Genomic DNA, 14,396 nt, shown 5'->3' with positions numbered 1-14,396 from the left:
GAACATAGAGCTGTTGGAGCAAGCCCAGAGGAGAGCCACGAAGACAATGAGAAGGCTGGAGCACCTCTCCTATGAAGACAGGCTGAGAGAGTTAGGGCTGTTCAGCCTGGAGAAGAGAAGGTTCCAAGGAGACTTTATGCCGGCCTTCCAGTACCTGAAGGGGCTACAGGAAAGCTGGGGAGGGGCTTCTCACCAGAGAGGGCAGTGATAGGACAAGTAGTAATGTTTTTAACCTGGAAGAGGGTAGATTTAGGTTAGACGTTTGTCATCATTTGGGCCTAACAGGACAACAAAGAACCAGCCATGTGGCCACTCACTCAACTCCCCCTCTCCCCACTGGGCCAACTAGAAGATCACGGGTTGAGACAAAGGACAAGGAAGGTCCTTCACTGATTAAGGTCCCGGGCAAAACAGACTCAGCTTGGGGAAAAGTAATAATTTAATTTCACACTAATCAAACACACAGGACACAGACAACACAAAGAGCAGAGCTTACATATGTTACCCCCACCCCTCCCTTCTTCCCGGGCCCAAATCACTTTGTTCCCGGTTTCTCTCCCTCCTTCCCCCCAGCGGCACAGGGGACAGGGGATGGGGTTTAGAGTCAGCTCACAGGCTGGTGGTTCCTGCTGCTTCTTCCTCCTCAGGAAGAAGGATTCCTTACAGTCCTTCCCTCTTCCTCATGGAGTTCCTCCCATGGGAGAGAGTCCTCCATGAACCTCTCCTTCATGAGTCCTTCCCATGAGGTCCAGAGCTGCTCCAGCCTGGGCTTCCCACAGAGTCACAGGTGCTTCGGGAACAGTCACCTCCCCTGGCACCAGGGTCTTCCAAAGCTGTATAATCAGTCCACTGGCAGCAAATCCATATTCAACCCTCCTGGCACCTTCAGGGAATGTTCCACCACGTTCCTCCATGAATGCAGGAGTACAGCTGCCATCTCCCTGTGGGCTGCAGGGAACTTCTGCTTGGGCACCTTTTTCCCCTTCTTCCTCACCAATCATGGGATCTTCACCTCAGCACCCTATGGCTCTCCAGCTCAGCTCTTTCCCAGCTGCTGACTCTGCTCAGGTCTTCTATAATTTCTTTTGTATGTTAATCACAGTGGTGCATCCATTGTCTTTCTAATGGTTCCTTGGCTAGTTGGTTTTGGAGCTTCTCACCAGAGCCACCCGTGGGGCCTCTCCCCCACTACAAAAAAACCCATCAAACAAAACCAGCACACATAAGGATGAAATTCTTCACTGTAAGGGTGGTGAGACACTGGCACAGGTTGCCCAAGGAAGCTGTGAATGCCCCCTCCCTGGAGGTGTTCAAGACCAGGTTGGATGGGGCTCTGAGCAACCTGGTCTAGCTGGAGGTGTCCCTACTCATGCATGGTTGAAACAAGATGATCTTTAGGGTTCTTTTCAACCCAAACCATTCTATGATTCTATGAATATGCATTGGGTGTGTTATTCAGAGCACTCTCTGTAGAGCTCTGGAGACTTCAGGCAGTGTCTGACCTTAGTTACTACACCCATTGCTGTGCATGTCCCTACAGCTTGGGCTGTGCTCTGCAGGATATTTGCACCTGAGCAGCACCATGGCTCACAAGGCAGGTTTCTCTCACCTATGGGATCTGAGGTGAGAGAATGGTTTCTCCCAAATTGCCCCATCTCTTTCCTTCTGGGGCTTCCCACCACATGAGCCACCAGGAGCCCTTGGCAGCCCATGTATGGTCACCACTTGAGAAGAGGCTGTGCTGTGCTAGCAAGCCCCAGGCTTTTCTTTGCTATGTCTATCCCCAGCTGTCTTGAATTCTCCAGATCCTTAGAGGAGTCTTGAGGGTCCTTGCTAGGATGACTGCTGTTGCTAAGTATACCCATGACTGGAAGGAGGTTGTCTGTGAAAACTGATACATGGAGAATCTTTGGACCCCTTGGCACACTGGATTCCTTAGGGGAGGGAGGGATGGCTGATCCCTGTTTAGGAGTAACTGGTCAATTTGACCCAGCTGGGCTCATTAAAGTGGAAAAATAGTAGGGAAATGAGCAGGGGAGCACCAGATGGATAATTTAATGAAGCTGGGCAATACTTCAGCAGTTCCAGATTGGATATAGGTGCCCTAGCAGTGGTATTAAGGATAAGGAACTGTTTGTAATTATAGGGAGGTATCAGGTGCCTTCACTGCCCCTTTCTCCTTGAAAAAAAAACCAAACCCAACACAAAGCAAACAAACAAAAACCCCCCAACAACAAGCAAACCTGCCTTGCTTTACCTCAGAACTCATCTTGCAATGTAAAGCTGTAGGTTTGGAGGCATGTGTTCAAGTAGAGGATTTGAAAATTATTTGAATTTTACTTCTTTTAAGCCACTCTGTGCTGGCAGGAGGGCTGGCTGTTTTAAAACTCTTGGGGTGAAGTCTGGCTCTGAAGCCTGTGGGAATCCCTTTGCCCCTGGATATTGGATAGACCTTGCTGTGAGGAAGGCTGGGCTGGCTCTCCCAGGAACCATTCTGGGGGATATAGTGAAGAAGTTTTGCCAGGCCAGCATTGCTGGGGTGAAAAAGCACTTCTGCTGGTTAAGTTGGTGCTGGGGCTCCTGCTCCTCTGGAGGAAGAGGCGGCGGAGGCACAGCCCAGCCTGCACCCCTGGGGCACCCAACCCCTCTGGCTGTGGAGGGCCTGGGCACCTCCTGGCTGCACCCCCACGAGGGGGCGAGCTCTGCCCAGCCTGATTTGTCTGACAGTACCGACCAGCCTGTGGCAATGAGGAAAGTGGAGATGTCCAGGCAGAGTTTTGGGGCATGGCAGGACTTTACTATTTGCATGGAGTAGGTGGGCAACCCCCAGGGTGGAAATGTCCCCAGGGGAGAGCGGCTGTCAGAGTACTTTGGGACAGGGTGGTGTCCTGGCTTTGGGATGGAGACTGGGAGAGCTCAAGGTTTGTTTGCAGCTGTGGTGCCCACAGTTCATCTGCATGGGCTTTTCCATGTTTATTGCAGCTGAGACAGGATGAGTTTTGCTCCATGTGCACAGCTGAGTTAAGCTTAGAGGTGCACAAAATGCGTGGAAGGAAGGAGGGAGAAAAGAAAGACTTTTTTCCATCTCCTCTGGTCTAGGCATCCTCCCTGAACTTGTGGGTACACCCTACAAGTGTACTGCTTAAGGGAGTTTCAGGCCTTTCCCAAAATCTGAAAGTTCTTTTTCTAGCAGTAAGTGGAAGGGTAGAGAGGACATCATGGCTGGGTCCATTGCAGTGAAGTGGTTAACCTTGACATGGCCTCAGGATCCTGGGCCCCTCTGCTCTGTCCTCCACACATACCCGAAATCCAGCCTTGGCCAATGTTCTGCCTGCATCTCCTCTTTGCATCCATCACTTCTGTGACCCGCTTGCCTGGCTGTGGGGTCTGTGTGGTGTCTGGGCAGCTTCTTGCTGCTCTCCCCAGATCTGGGCTTGCTCCCAGCTAGGCACCCATCCACCCTGGCTGCTGCCTCCATTGAACACTGACTCACATTTGGGCAGACATCCTGGCTGGGAGGTGCTCTGAGGCCTCATGTGTTTTCATTGGGCACCGTTTTTTCTTTCAGGTGATCTTGGCCCAAAGAAAGTTGTTGCCCAGGCTCCAGCAGGGATTGGTAGCTGCCAGGCTCCTGGGACTGTAATCTGTCTCCAACTGACAGTGTAAACCTGCTGTGGTCCTCACCACAAGGGTCTGCTGCTCTCACTTCATCCTCCATATGCAGCCCTCCTGGTACAGTCTGGCCACATGAACCTGTCTGGGAAGGATGATGCCTGCTCACCCAGTGCAGGCAAGGGAGGGCTCTGCTCTGCCCAAAGCAACACCCAACTTCTGCAGGAGCTTTGACCAGTAAATGCAGTTCCTGTGCCCTCAATAGGAATCTAACAAGTTCATAATCAGGCTGGGTCTTTGGACTCACAGAGGAGGTGCTTTGGCATCCTTTGAAACCAAGTGCCTGAGGAATGGGTTCTCATGGGGTGGGTTTGCCTCAAACCTTTCATAAGGAGAAACCTTGACAATGTACATCAATGAGGGGACAGGGAAGGCATAAGGGTGTATTTGTATTATAGGGACTAAAGGACCTCTTTACCCAGGTTGTGCACTAGATCATGGTCATCTGGTATATGGGTCAAAAATATGTTCTAGTAGGTGCTGCACATGTTGGGAAGGCAGCTGTCCTCATGGACTGCAATATGATCAGTACTAGAGCAGTACCTACAGTTCCAAACCAAGGTCCAGGGTGTCATTGTGGTGGGTGCTGTGTGGCTATTCCAATGGCCTGCTGTCTCAGAGCAAAGAGGACAGGTTGTCTCTGCTGCAAGGCCAGACAACTGAGGTTGAGATATTTTGGAAAGAAAAGAGATGCCCTAACCATAGCACTCCTCCACCCAGAAGAGGCAATTTCCTATTGAAGCCATGTAACAGCTGCCAGGCTTTGGCAGATATCTTGCATAACCTGAGGCATCCTCAGTGGCACTCGACACCTACATTTAGGCACCTGAATTGCTCCCTGATTTCACCTAGGAAGCACAGGCCACTGCTGAGATTTGAGCTGAGTTCTGCTGAGGCTTGGCCAGGTATTTCACAGTCCTCAGCCTGGCCAGGTGCTCCACAGAGGCTCAGTCACGAGTGGGTTAACCATCCCTGCTTGGAGCAGTGTGTGTTTTCTTTGCCAGTGTATCAGTCCTAACACAGACCAGATGTGTGAGGCAGCCACTGGAGTGTCTTAATCCCAGGTGTCAGCACTCAGAGTTGTCTTTCTCAGGGGCAGGTCTGTAGCAGCTTTATGGGGGCTCCACTGCTGCTGGTGGAGTGCCTGAGCAAAGGAACTGGCAACCCCCATCCTCTGCAGGAGAATTTGTAGTAAGGCAGGATGAAATATCTTCTGGTTTTTGCTGCTTCAAACAAGTCACTCCTGGGATGGGCTGCTTGGGCTGGCAGCAGAGATGATGCTGATAACTCCACCTTGAGTCATATGGAGTGAGTATTAAGTCCTGGAGCTACTTCAGTTCACTGTATCTCAAATTTGCAGGGATAGTTCACATAAGCCTGGTGTGTCTGATAACCATCCAAGGAATACATGGCTAAATAGGAAAACACACAAGCAAACCCAGCTGGATTTATTAATTAATGGGAATGGCAGTCAGTGGGCTTCTATTATTAGCTTGATTGGTGACTTGCACCCCGTGGTCTAAAAACTTGGAGCCACCTGGGAGCACCTGATCTGAAATGAGTATGACTAGGTTTATCTGGGGTTCAGTTTATCTGGGGCTCAGTTTATTTGGATTTCTCTTGCTATTGCACAGATATGTAGGCCCAAATGCTTTTGCCAGCACTATCCCACTGTCTACCATAAAGCTGTGCCAGTTTGCACCAGCTGCAGGTCTTCGGTTCTGTTCCTTACATGCTCATTTTGAAAATAGAACCTTTGCTAGGGACTGATTCTGCATTACCAAGAAGCCTCTCTCCCAGCTCTAGGTACCTTTGCTTGTTGCAGCCAAACAGACAGTATGAGCAGTGCCTTTTATCAAGTCCTTGGCAGACAGCTGGAAAAAATGATTTCTTCTGTGCTTCTGCATGCATGTGGTTTTCTGCTGCAAAAGCAGTTTCCTTTCCAGTGAAAGCTTGCTCCAGAGCCATTATCATTGACAAACCCTGAACTCTTGACAGACCCCAAACAATCATGACTGCCAACCGTTTGGGAGGGACAAAGTTCTCCCAAATAAAATGGATGGCAATAATTAGTTCCTCTTAAAATAAGTGCTTCCTTGCAGTTGTCACTTAGCTTCACATAACAGGAGTTGACAGCAGTGTGGCTGAGCTGAGCTGTGCTCAAGAACAGACTAATGTGATATACAGGCTGTGCAGCCCTGCTCTGGCGGGGCTTCTCCCTCCTTGGGTGGCATTTGACTCTGCTCCTGCTTCTCTGGTCCCATTGCCATTTTCCTCCATACAGCCTTAGCTACCCTTTGTGCAGAAAGGCTCATCTTAACTTTTCATTGGGCCTTACTTTGGAGCATGAATGAGTATCCTCCCCTCGGATGGAGCCATACATCGGTCTTCAGGCTTTTTGGATTCACTATGATATTTTTGCCTGCCCTTTCATAACAGCTCCCACCTTTTGCCCAGCTCAGTGAGAGAGGCACGGGTGAATATTAGCAGGCTGAGATAGATGCCTTTCCTCAAGACAAGGTACAGCTTGAAATGAGGGTATAGCTTGGAAGCAGGAACTGTCAAATGATGTCAGATGATGCTTGGGGGTTCCTTTTTATCCATTAGACTACCCTGACTCCAGCTGGAGCAACCAGTCTGGCAGTGAGAGGCAGATATTAGTGGTTGCTAAAACTGCATGTGTTGCATGATGTGGTGCTACATCACAGCCTAGAGCTAGTGCAGAGGAGTGAATAAGTTTATATCAGGGAGGAGCTGTATTTGATTTTTTGAAAGCTGTGCTGGTCAGCTGAGCAGCATGACTTGGGCACAGGGCTGTACTCACACAGGAGTACTATCCTACAAGCCTATCATCAAAATGTGTTGCTTGGCTTTGGGTGAAACTTGAACACATCACACAGATGCCACTTGGTGAAAGAAGGTGGTGCGTCTATTGCAGGTTGTGGCCCTCTTACGTGAAACGTGAGGTGTTTGAAGGTGTCTTTGGTGTCCACTGTTCATCTAACCCACCTAGCCAAAGCAAAGGCCACTTCATTTATTTTAAATGGACATTCATTGTTTAAATTTATTCAGCAGCTTTCCAAACCTCAGTGAGCAAAAATTAGTGACAAGACAATGTGATGCTGTAAGAAGGCCTTTTTTTGACATTTCCTACAGTGTCTGCCAGTGGGGGGACATCTTCTTGGCAGCAGTTGCTTATGGCTTATTCATCCTGGCTGAAGTATTTTGTCCTGAAGTATTTTGGCTCTGGGTGGAGAGGCATCCCAAAGAGATGGAGCCAATCTCTTGTCTTGTAATGACCCTCCTGGTTGGGTTGGGAGTGTCTTATCTGCAGCCATTGTTTTGTCTTCCTGTCTCTTTCCCAATGTCTTTGTTCATTTAACCTAGTATATAGATACTGTCCGCACTGCAGTAACCATGCTGGCTTGATGTGCTGCACTTCTCCAGGGCTTGGCTGGGTCACTTGTCCTTGACCCTGGTTTGTAAAAACCAAGTGGTAGCCCACCACAGTGGCTCAGGTGGTATCTCTCTCTGTTTGCACAGCATGTAGTGCAAGAGGGGCTCTGATCTCCTTTAACTGTTCTGGGCTGCCTGGTTAATGCTCACACACTTCTCTTTGCTTCCCTTCTCCCCTTTTTTTGAATCCAACTTTCGATGTTCCTTTTGGTTCTTTATCCCTCAGTCCCCTCATCCTTTTTATTAGCCTTGTCCCTGTTTATATCACCCCTGGATCAAAAGCATCTTTTCTTTCAAGGCTTGTAAACTTGTGTCTCCACTCTCACTGGGAGATGAAACAAACTCTTGGGATTTTGGGTTTATAGGAGTACCTGTGAAGTGTCCCACAGGGAGGGTCCCTCTTCCACTCTGCACAAGGGTGAAGAGCAGCAGTGGAGCAGAGGAAGAGGGATACTCCTAGGCCTGGCTTCCTCTCCCTCTCATTTCTGCCTTGTTGGATGTCATAGGAAGAAAGTAATCACTGATTCCAAGCCAAGTACTTCAGGCTTAGTATGACACAGTGTTTTTTGACTCTTTGGACCCAGCCCACAATTATACATGTTCTTCATGGTGCTTTTTTTGAGTGCATGGGCCAGGAAAAAGGTCTGAGCCAAGACAGCTCCCGCCTACAGCACCTCCTCCCATGGGGTCACACATTGGCTTGATGTCCCCTCCTGACTCATGGCCAGGGCAGAGATAGCCTTTTCGGGAAGCATTGTTTGGATTGGACTTCTTCCCCTGCACCCTGAGCTAATTGCACAGATCATAGAATCATAAAATTGTTTGGATTGGAAAGGACCCTAAAGATAACCTAGTTCCATTCCTCCTGCATGGGCAGGGACACTTCCCACTAGACCAGGTTGCTCAGAACCCCATCCAACCTGCCCTTGAACACTTCAGGACAGGAGCATCTACAGCTTTCCTGAGCAACCTGTGCCAGTGTCTCACCACCTCATTGTGAAGAATTTCTTCCTGGTGTCTAACCTAAATCTACCCTCTTCCAGTTTTAAGCCATTACCTCTTGTCCTGTCACTCCCTGCCATTGTAAAAAGACCCTCTCCAGCTTTCTTGTAGGCCCCTTCAGATACTAGAAGGCTGCTGTAAGATCTCTGCAGAGCCTTCTCTGAGATGCCCTGCCTTCCTGACAGCACACTTCTGGAGCTGTACTGGTGTGAAGAAGACAACGTGCTGCTTTTGGCTGCTGGACACTCTGTTTCCTTGGGATTATCTCTGGCTGCCAGTTTTGGCGTCTGTATTTGGCTGCCCAAAAATGAGTGCTGGCATAATAAATTGGACTGAGCTAACTGAGAGCTAGGATGAAGGTGAGATGGGCAGACCCTATCCATCATGCTAACATGTAAACCACACCATCTACACAGCTAACATACCAACACATGTGCCCCTCTCACTGAACTGGGATTCCCAGGGGGCTGGGCAAGTGCTGGTGTCTGCCAGGCTGGTTTCAAAGTGGTGTGTGCATGTGCAGGATGAAGAGGGGTTGGGGAGGTGTCGGGCTATGGTGAAAGGTGTGGGATGGCAGAGAGAAGGATGCACCACTTCAAAGGCAAAACAAAGAGACCCCCATCTGATCCATCACCCTTGCAGGCTAGCTGGTGGAAATGCAGGATCTCCTGCTGAGATAGGGCAGCTCAGTCCTTGCTGACGAGGCAAGGCTGTTTCTGCAAGAACACCTTCTCTGGGTGGGATCCCACCACTGACATGCAGGCATGGACCTCTGGAAACCATGCTGATGGTTTATGGCACCTTTAAAGGACTGGTCCTCAAAATGACTGTACATTGAGGCTTATTCTGACAGCTCTTTGCATCCCAGTAATATTGGAGAAAGTTGCTTGGGCTGCATTTCTTTGATAGCAGGACTGGAGTCTTTCTGTTTCTTTTTTTCCTGGACCATGTGTTAGCCTCTGACTGATTTTGCAACTAGTCCTACATAGCAGAGTGATTGTGTAATTGACGGGAACTGGTGCAGCCCTATCTCTCTGGGACTCCCGCCCTCCTTCCCTCAGCCCTGGAGCCAAACTCCCTCCCACCCGGCCCCTCACCTTCTCTGCTTCCCCTGCTGCAGGGGAGAGCTCTGGGAAGCTCTCTGATGTCCTGCAGTATGTATCTAGGTGCTCCAGGCATCCTTGCTCATATAGCAGGGTGTAGTTTTGCTGCAGGGACTTATGGTGGTTCTTCTAGCTTAAACCATGCTAAAAAATAACAGATTAATGAATTGTTTGTTTTTCTTCCTGTGTCCGCTGTACTCCTACCCACTTCCTGGTGGGACCAGGAGGTTTGTTTCTGTGAAAGTATACATGCAGCTGTGGGACTGATGCTGACCTTACTGTTCTTGGACACATGGTGTGAGTCAGCCTGATGCACCTGGGCTTGGCAGCAAGCGAGGGAGGGAAGGGGACAGAAGGTGCTTCTGTTTTATGGAGTGACGGTGTGGGATTTCTCCTGCACTGCTCTTTCTCTGTGGTCCCTTAAGCCCAGCCTTTGTGCTTTTGAATAGTGGGTTTCAGTGCTCTCTGCCCCACAGAGATGGGGATAGTGACCCCATCAGTGTTGCACAGTTCCCTCCTTCTGGTGAGCCGTGAGTTTAGAAAGAGGATCCTGTGCTGCACTCCTCTTCCTGTGGTCCTGCAGGACCCTGTTGATGTCAGAGGGAGGATAAGTTTTCTTTTATCTGCTGTCTGTCTTAAAGATGAGAGCCAGGGGAAAAGGCAGGAGACCTTCCCCAGAGGTGGAGTAGCACAGCCACCTTGTGAAGACAAGAGGATTTTCCAGGCAGAGCTCAGTATTGGGAATTTCTCTCCCCAGGAGCAATGCAGAGTTCAGCTTGCTGTGATACAGGGACCCCTTTCCTCACTGCTTCACTTCTGGTGTTCCCAGTTGATCTTAGCACCCTAGACCAGTGAGAGCTCATATTGCAGACTCTCTCTGGTTCTGGATTTTGTCACCCAGCGGTGTTTTTACCCCCCCTGTTCTTTGAAGACCCCTGTCTCTGAGAGGCAGGCAGTCTTGGGCTTGGGGTAGAAGTCTGACAAGTGCTTGCAAGATGAGGAACTCATAATGGCATCCTCTAGGAGACAAACTCTGGTGTCAAGGCAAGGCTCTTGCTGGGGGAATCAACAGCTTCTCCTCCTGCCCCTTTACACACAGGATATTGCCTCCAGTAGCCAGTGGTGTGCTATCGCCTCTTCACCTCCCCACACCCAGCAGCCTCCTGCTTTCTCCTGGTGGCAGTGGTTGCATTCCTCCCTGCCCCTCCTCAGCTCCCTGTGGATTGCCCAGCATCTCTGCCTGAAATAAGAACGCTGCTATTATTTTATTCAGCCCTCAGTTGTTGCTGGCCCATGGCTGCTAGCTGTGTCTCTGCCTGCTGAAGCTCCTCTGTTTTGCATCCTTGGCTGGCTCAGACTATGGGAATCACTGACAGGCTTGGACTGATTCTCTCCATAAAGAAAGAGAACCCTATAGGTGAATAGTTAATTTCAAGACTGTGGGCAATTCTGGTGAAGTCAACAGGAGTGTTCACATGCTTAAACCTAATTACTCCTGCAAGTATCGCAGGGCTGGGACAGGCTCTTTTTGAGCAAACCGATAGCTTTTGTGGTGGACCACTTGCATCTTCTTACCAAATTTAGACAGGAAAAAATGCAGCATGACAGCATCTAAGCAGCCTACAGAGTGAGGACAATATGATGTCTGTGCTTAGTGGTATTTTGTTGTTCCTGCTCACCTAGGAAATCCTTAGTAAATATATGAAATGAAGCAACAATGGGGAGGAGGGTAAGCACTTCCTTCTGATCTGGCTTTAGTGCACTTCCTTCTTACTGGGTGCATTTCATGGGCAACTTCCCCATTTCAATTTACAAGGTGATGAGAAACACTTCTGCAGAAGTGATTGAAAGGAATAGTGTAAATGCAGTAAGAGGGACTGAAAGCAGAAGGAAGGTGAGGTTGTAAGCACGGTAGTCCCATCATAACTCCTCCCACATAGCAGAAGATCTCTTCCCTAAAAAAGGTACATGTGGACCAGAAGATACAGGTTAGGGAAAAAAGACTTTTTTTTCCTCAAAACTGCTCCCATGGTAGCACCCATCTGAATGCATGGCAGATGGCATTTTGTTTTAGCAGGTGGCAATGATGTTAGCCCTCATCAGACACTCATGCACTTCTATAACCTCTTGAAGTGTCACAGTTTCATGGAGACAAGCCAGGTTTTTCTTTTTTTGCTCTTGCTCTCAATTTGATGGCTGGGGTAACTGAGGCAGGGGACAGTGTTGGGGGGTGGGACTGAGAGCAGAGCAGGCTGCATGCAGCTTGGCCTGTCCAGGGCTTCAGCCCAGTGCCCTAGACCACGTGGAAGTGAGCTCTTCGTGGAAGACCTCTGCTCCGGACAGACCAGGAGTGATTTACAGCTCCCTGAGCGCAAGTTGCCAGCCCGGGTTTCTGCTCCCAAGTTTGCTTTGTCTAATCAGGAAAGCAGTGGTAAAGGTAGAAAAAAGGCGGGGAGGGGGAGAAATATGGGGGGAGGGATTGAACAAGAGAAGGAGGAGGGGACTGGAGAAGATAAAGGAGGGAGAGAAGAGGGTGAAAGCAGAAGAGGGAGAAGTCCCCGTTGCCGGGGAGCGCAGGGCTTTGTGCGGCCGGACCCGCCGCCGGCTGCGCTCCGGGAGGTTCTGCCGTGACACTTCCACGGGGCGGAGGGGGAGGAGGAGGTGGAGGAGACAAGTCGGGGGTGTGGAGCGGTGGGGTGGGGAGGGGGGATAGCAGAAACAAAAGGAAACCAGCTGCAGAACTTCCTGAAGGCGGAGAGGGGGGACGCGGGAGCGCGCAGCCGGGCGGGCGGGCAGCTGCCTGCGGCGCTGGGGAAGGGGCGGCTGCCGGGACCCTGCCCGCCGCTCTGCCGCGGCCACCATGACCAGCGCGATCCTGAGGAGGAACTCCAGCAAGCAGGGCCTGCAGAATCTCATCAGGTGAGAGCCCACCTGCCGCGGGGGGAGCCGGCTCCGGGTGGCTGCTACCCCGGGGCCGCGCCTCTGCCCGCGGGTGGCGGGTCTGGGAACCCGGGAGGAGAAAGGGAATTTATTCCGGATCAACCATCTTCGTGTCCCTTTAAATCAGCTGAATTTCTTTTCTCACTCCGGTTCTCCAGCAGACGCGATACGTTGGAAGGCAGGGAAACAGATACCCCCCTCGTCCTCAAAAGAAGCATGAGAAAAGCAGATTTTAACTTACTGATGGCTTTTCCAGGAGCACGCGACTGAAATAACTGAGCGCAACTGTGCTGTGACATTCACCTGAGCCGGCTGATTTCCATTCCCATTTCCCCCCCTCCCATGCGAGGGATGTCTCAATAGGTGTCTTTTTGTGTCCCTTGAGCACTGAAGGCTTCTGCCTAAAAGAAGTAATTTTTTTTTTTTTACATTGTTTTATTTTATTTTTTTTATTTGGTGGGAAATGTACTCTGGGCATGCTGTGATGTTCATTTTCAATTCAGAAATCGGTACAGGGCCAGGTCCTCCCTGGGCTGTGAGCTGACATTGCTGTTTGGATTTAATTCATGGCAGTAGTGCTTTGAACCTTTCTCCTGGAGTATGATTGTCAGGGCTGGGGGGTGCACAGTTCAGTTGGGTTTATTCCCATTTGTCAGCCGGGGCTGAGCTGGGGAGGATGGCGACATTGTCTGCTGGCGCTGGGATTCCCTTCCATGTGGTCACTCTGCTTTTCCCTGGGGGATGGAAATACTGCTTTTCAGTGAGGGCTGGAAATGCTGCTTTCCTCTATGGGTCTCCAAGACCCTCCTCTGGCTGCTGATATTGGGGGACCGTATTCTGTGCCATGCTGATGCATCTGACCAGGAAGAAGAGAAGTGCTCCTCACTTCTTTGTATTTAATTGAGGAGCTGGATGGCTGAGAGATGGAACTTGAGTGTGCTGGACTTATATCCTGTGTCTTGGGCACCTCTCTGCTCCGTTGTGCTTGCCAATACCTGCTTTTCTTCAGCTTGCATGTAGAAGATGTCGAGGTGGGGTCATGGGTTTTATTTGGACAGGCATCTTCCAGTCAGCCTGGGATTTCCCTGGCTGGTAATGCAGCCTCTAAACTTCGCTCCTTGGATGAGTTTCATGCCTTGGAAGGGAAACTGGCTCCTACAGACATGCGGTCCCTCTTGCCTTCTCCTGGGGCCCATTCTGGATGTAGAAAAGCTCCAACTGGGTGCACAGACCCCTGGGATAACAAGCAGAGAGGAGGAGCTGCCTCCGCTCTCTTCATCTCCTGTGTAGCCCATTGCTCTCTTTCCCTGGCCTCAGCCCAGAGGGACTAGGATCTTGGTTACTGATCCCTGGTTTAGAACAGGGCTTGGCTCATGAGGGGTGCAGAAACCTCCATGTGGGTGTGCAGTAGGCAAGGATGGGCTCAGATTTGGAGACAGCTTGTACTGAGGAGGGCCAGGCAAATGAACAGGGGCTGGAGTCACCTGCTTACAGCTGCATGGCAACTTGTTTTGCAGGATGGCAGATAGGAGGGGAGGCACATGTGCCTCATACACAGAAAAGGGGTGTTCAAAGAGCTATTCTTGGCATGGCTCAAGCCAGAGTTGTTTTCCTCTCTTTAATGGTATTTCCAAGTTCCTCCTGCTGTGGATAAGGTTGGTGGCCTAGAGACTCACAGGGGCTTTTGCCAGAGGAACTTTGGGATGGCATTTGTCCTGCGTGGGTTAGGCTTAATTTAGCCGAGGTCTGGTTTTGTGGTGGTGTTTTCCAGTCCCGCTTACAGACAACGAGGGAGGTGGGGTGTGAAGATGTATGAGGGATTTCTTCTATGGTTTGCACCCAAATAACCCCACTAATGCTCACAGGAGTCAGCAGGAGAATAGACAGCATCTGCTTCATGCACATCACAGCCTGTTTTGCAGTTGTATTTTCTCCGAGAGCAGTTTCCTTCCTAAGCCTGACTATAGGGCTGGCTCTGCAAGCCCTGCCAGCCTGGGTGCAGTCACAAGCTCCTTCAGTTGGTAGATGGCTTGAGGCTCCTGGCTTGAAGATATACTGCTGTCAAGACTGCAGTGCTCTGTCTTTACCTGTCCCAAGCTGACCACAGACAGAGTGGTTACACTGCAAAAGTCCTAGGCTCTTCTGATGTGCCCAAGTGCATCAGTGACCTGGAGCAGAAGAGTGAAAATGGCTGCTCAGAGCCCTGCTCACCAGCACCAAGGA

At 50.3% G+C, this 14,396-nt stretch overlaps 1 protein-coding gene across 4 annotated transcripts in view; it reads left to right on the top strand.

The window, feature by feature from the left end:
- The window catches only part of LSP1 (lymphocyte specific protein 1), a 53,478-nt gene that overhangs the window by 3,135 nt on the left and 35,947 nt on the right, over positions 1–14,396 (top strand). Inside the window, exons 1-2 of one of the 4 annotated variants that reach the window (XM_051621557.1) lie at positions 11,568–11,670; positions 11,985–12,152. The exons of 2 other annotated variants lie outside the window; for them this stretch is intronic. In XM_051621557.1, coding sequence (XP_051477517.1) covers positions 12,094–12,152 — 59 coding nt within the window. In that variant the 5' untranslated portion in view covers positions 11,568–11,670; positions 11,985–12,093. Of the gene's footprint in view, positions 1–11,567; positions 11,671–11,944; positions 12,153–14,396 lie in introns of those variants that run through there. One more of the 4 variants, XM_051621558.1, reaches the window with a different exon arrangement.

The sequence above is a fragment of the Apus apus genome, chromosome 5, assembly GCF_020740795.1.
Source record: "Apus apus isolate bApuApu2 chromosome 5, bApuApu2.pri.cur, whole genome shotgun sequence".
In the NCBI taxonomy this organism is placed as follows: domain Eukaryota; kingdom Metazoa; phylum Chordata; class Aves; order Apodiformes; family Apodidae; genus Apus; species Apus apus.
The sequence above is the reverse complement of the archived record's forward strand: the minus strand, read 5'-3'. Positions and strand labels throughout refer to the sequence as shown.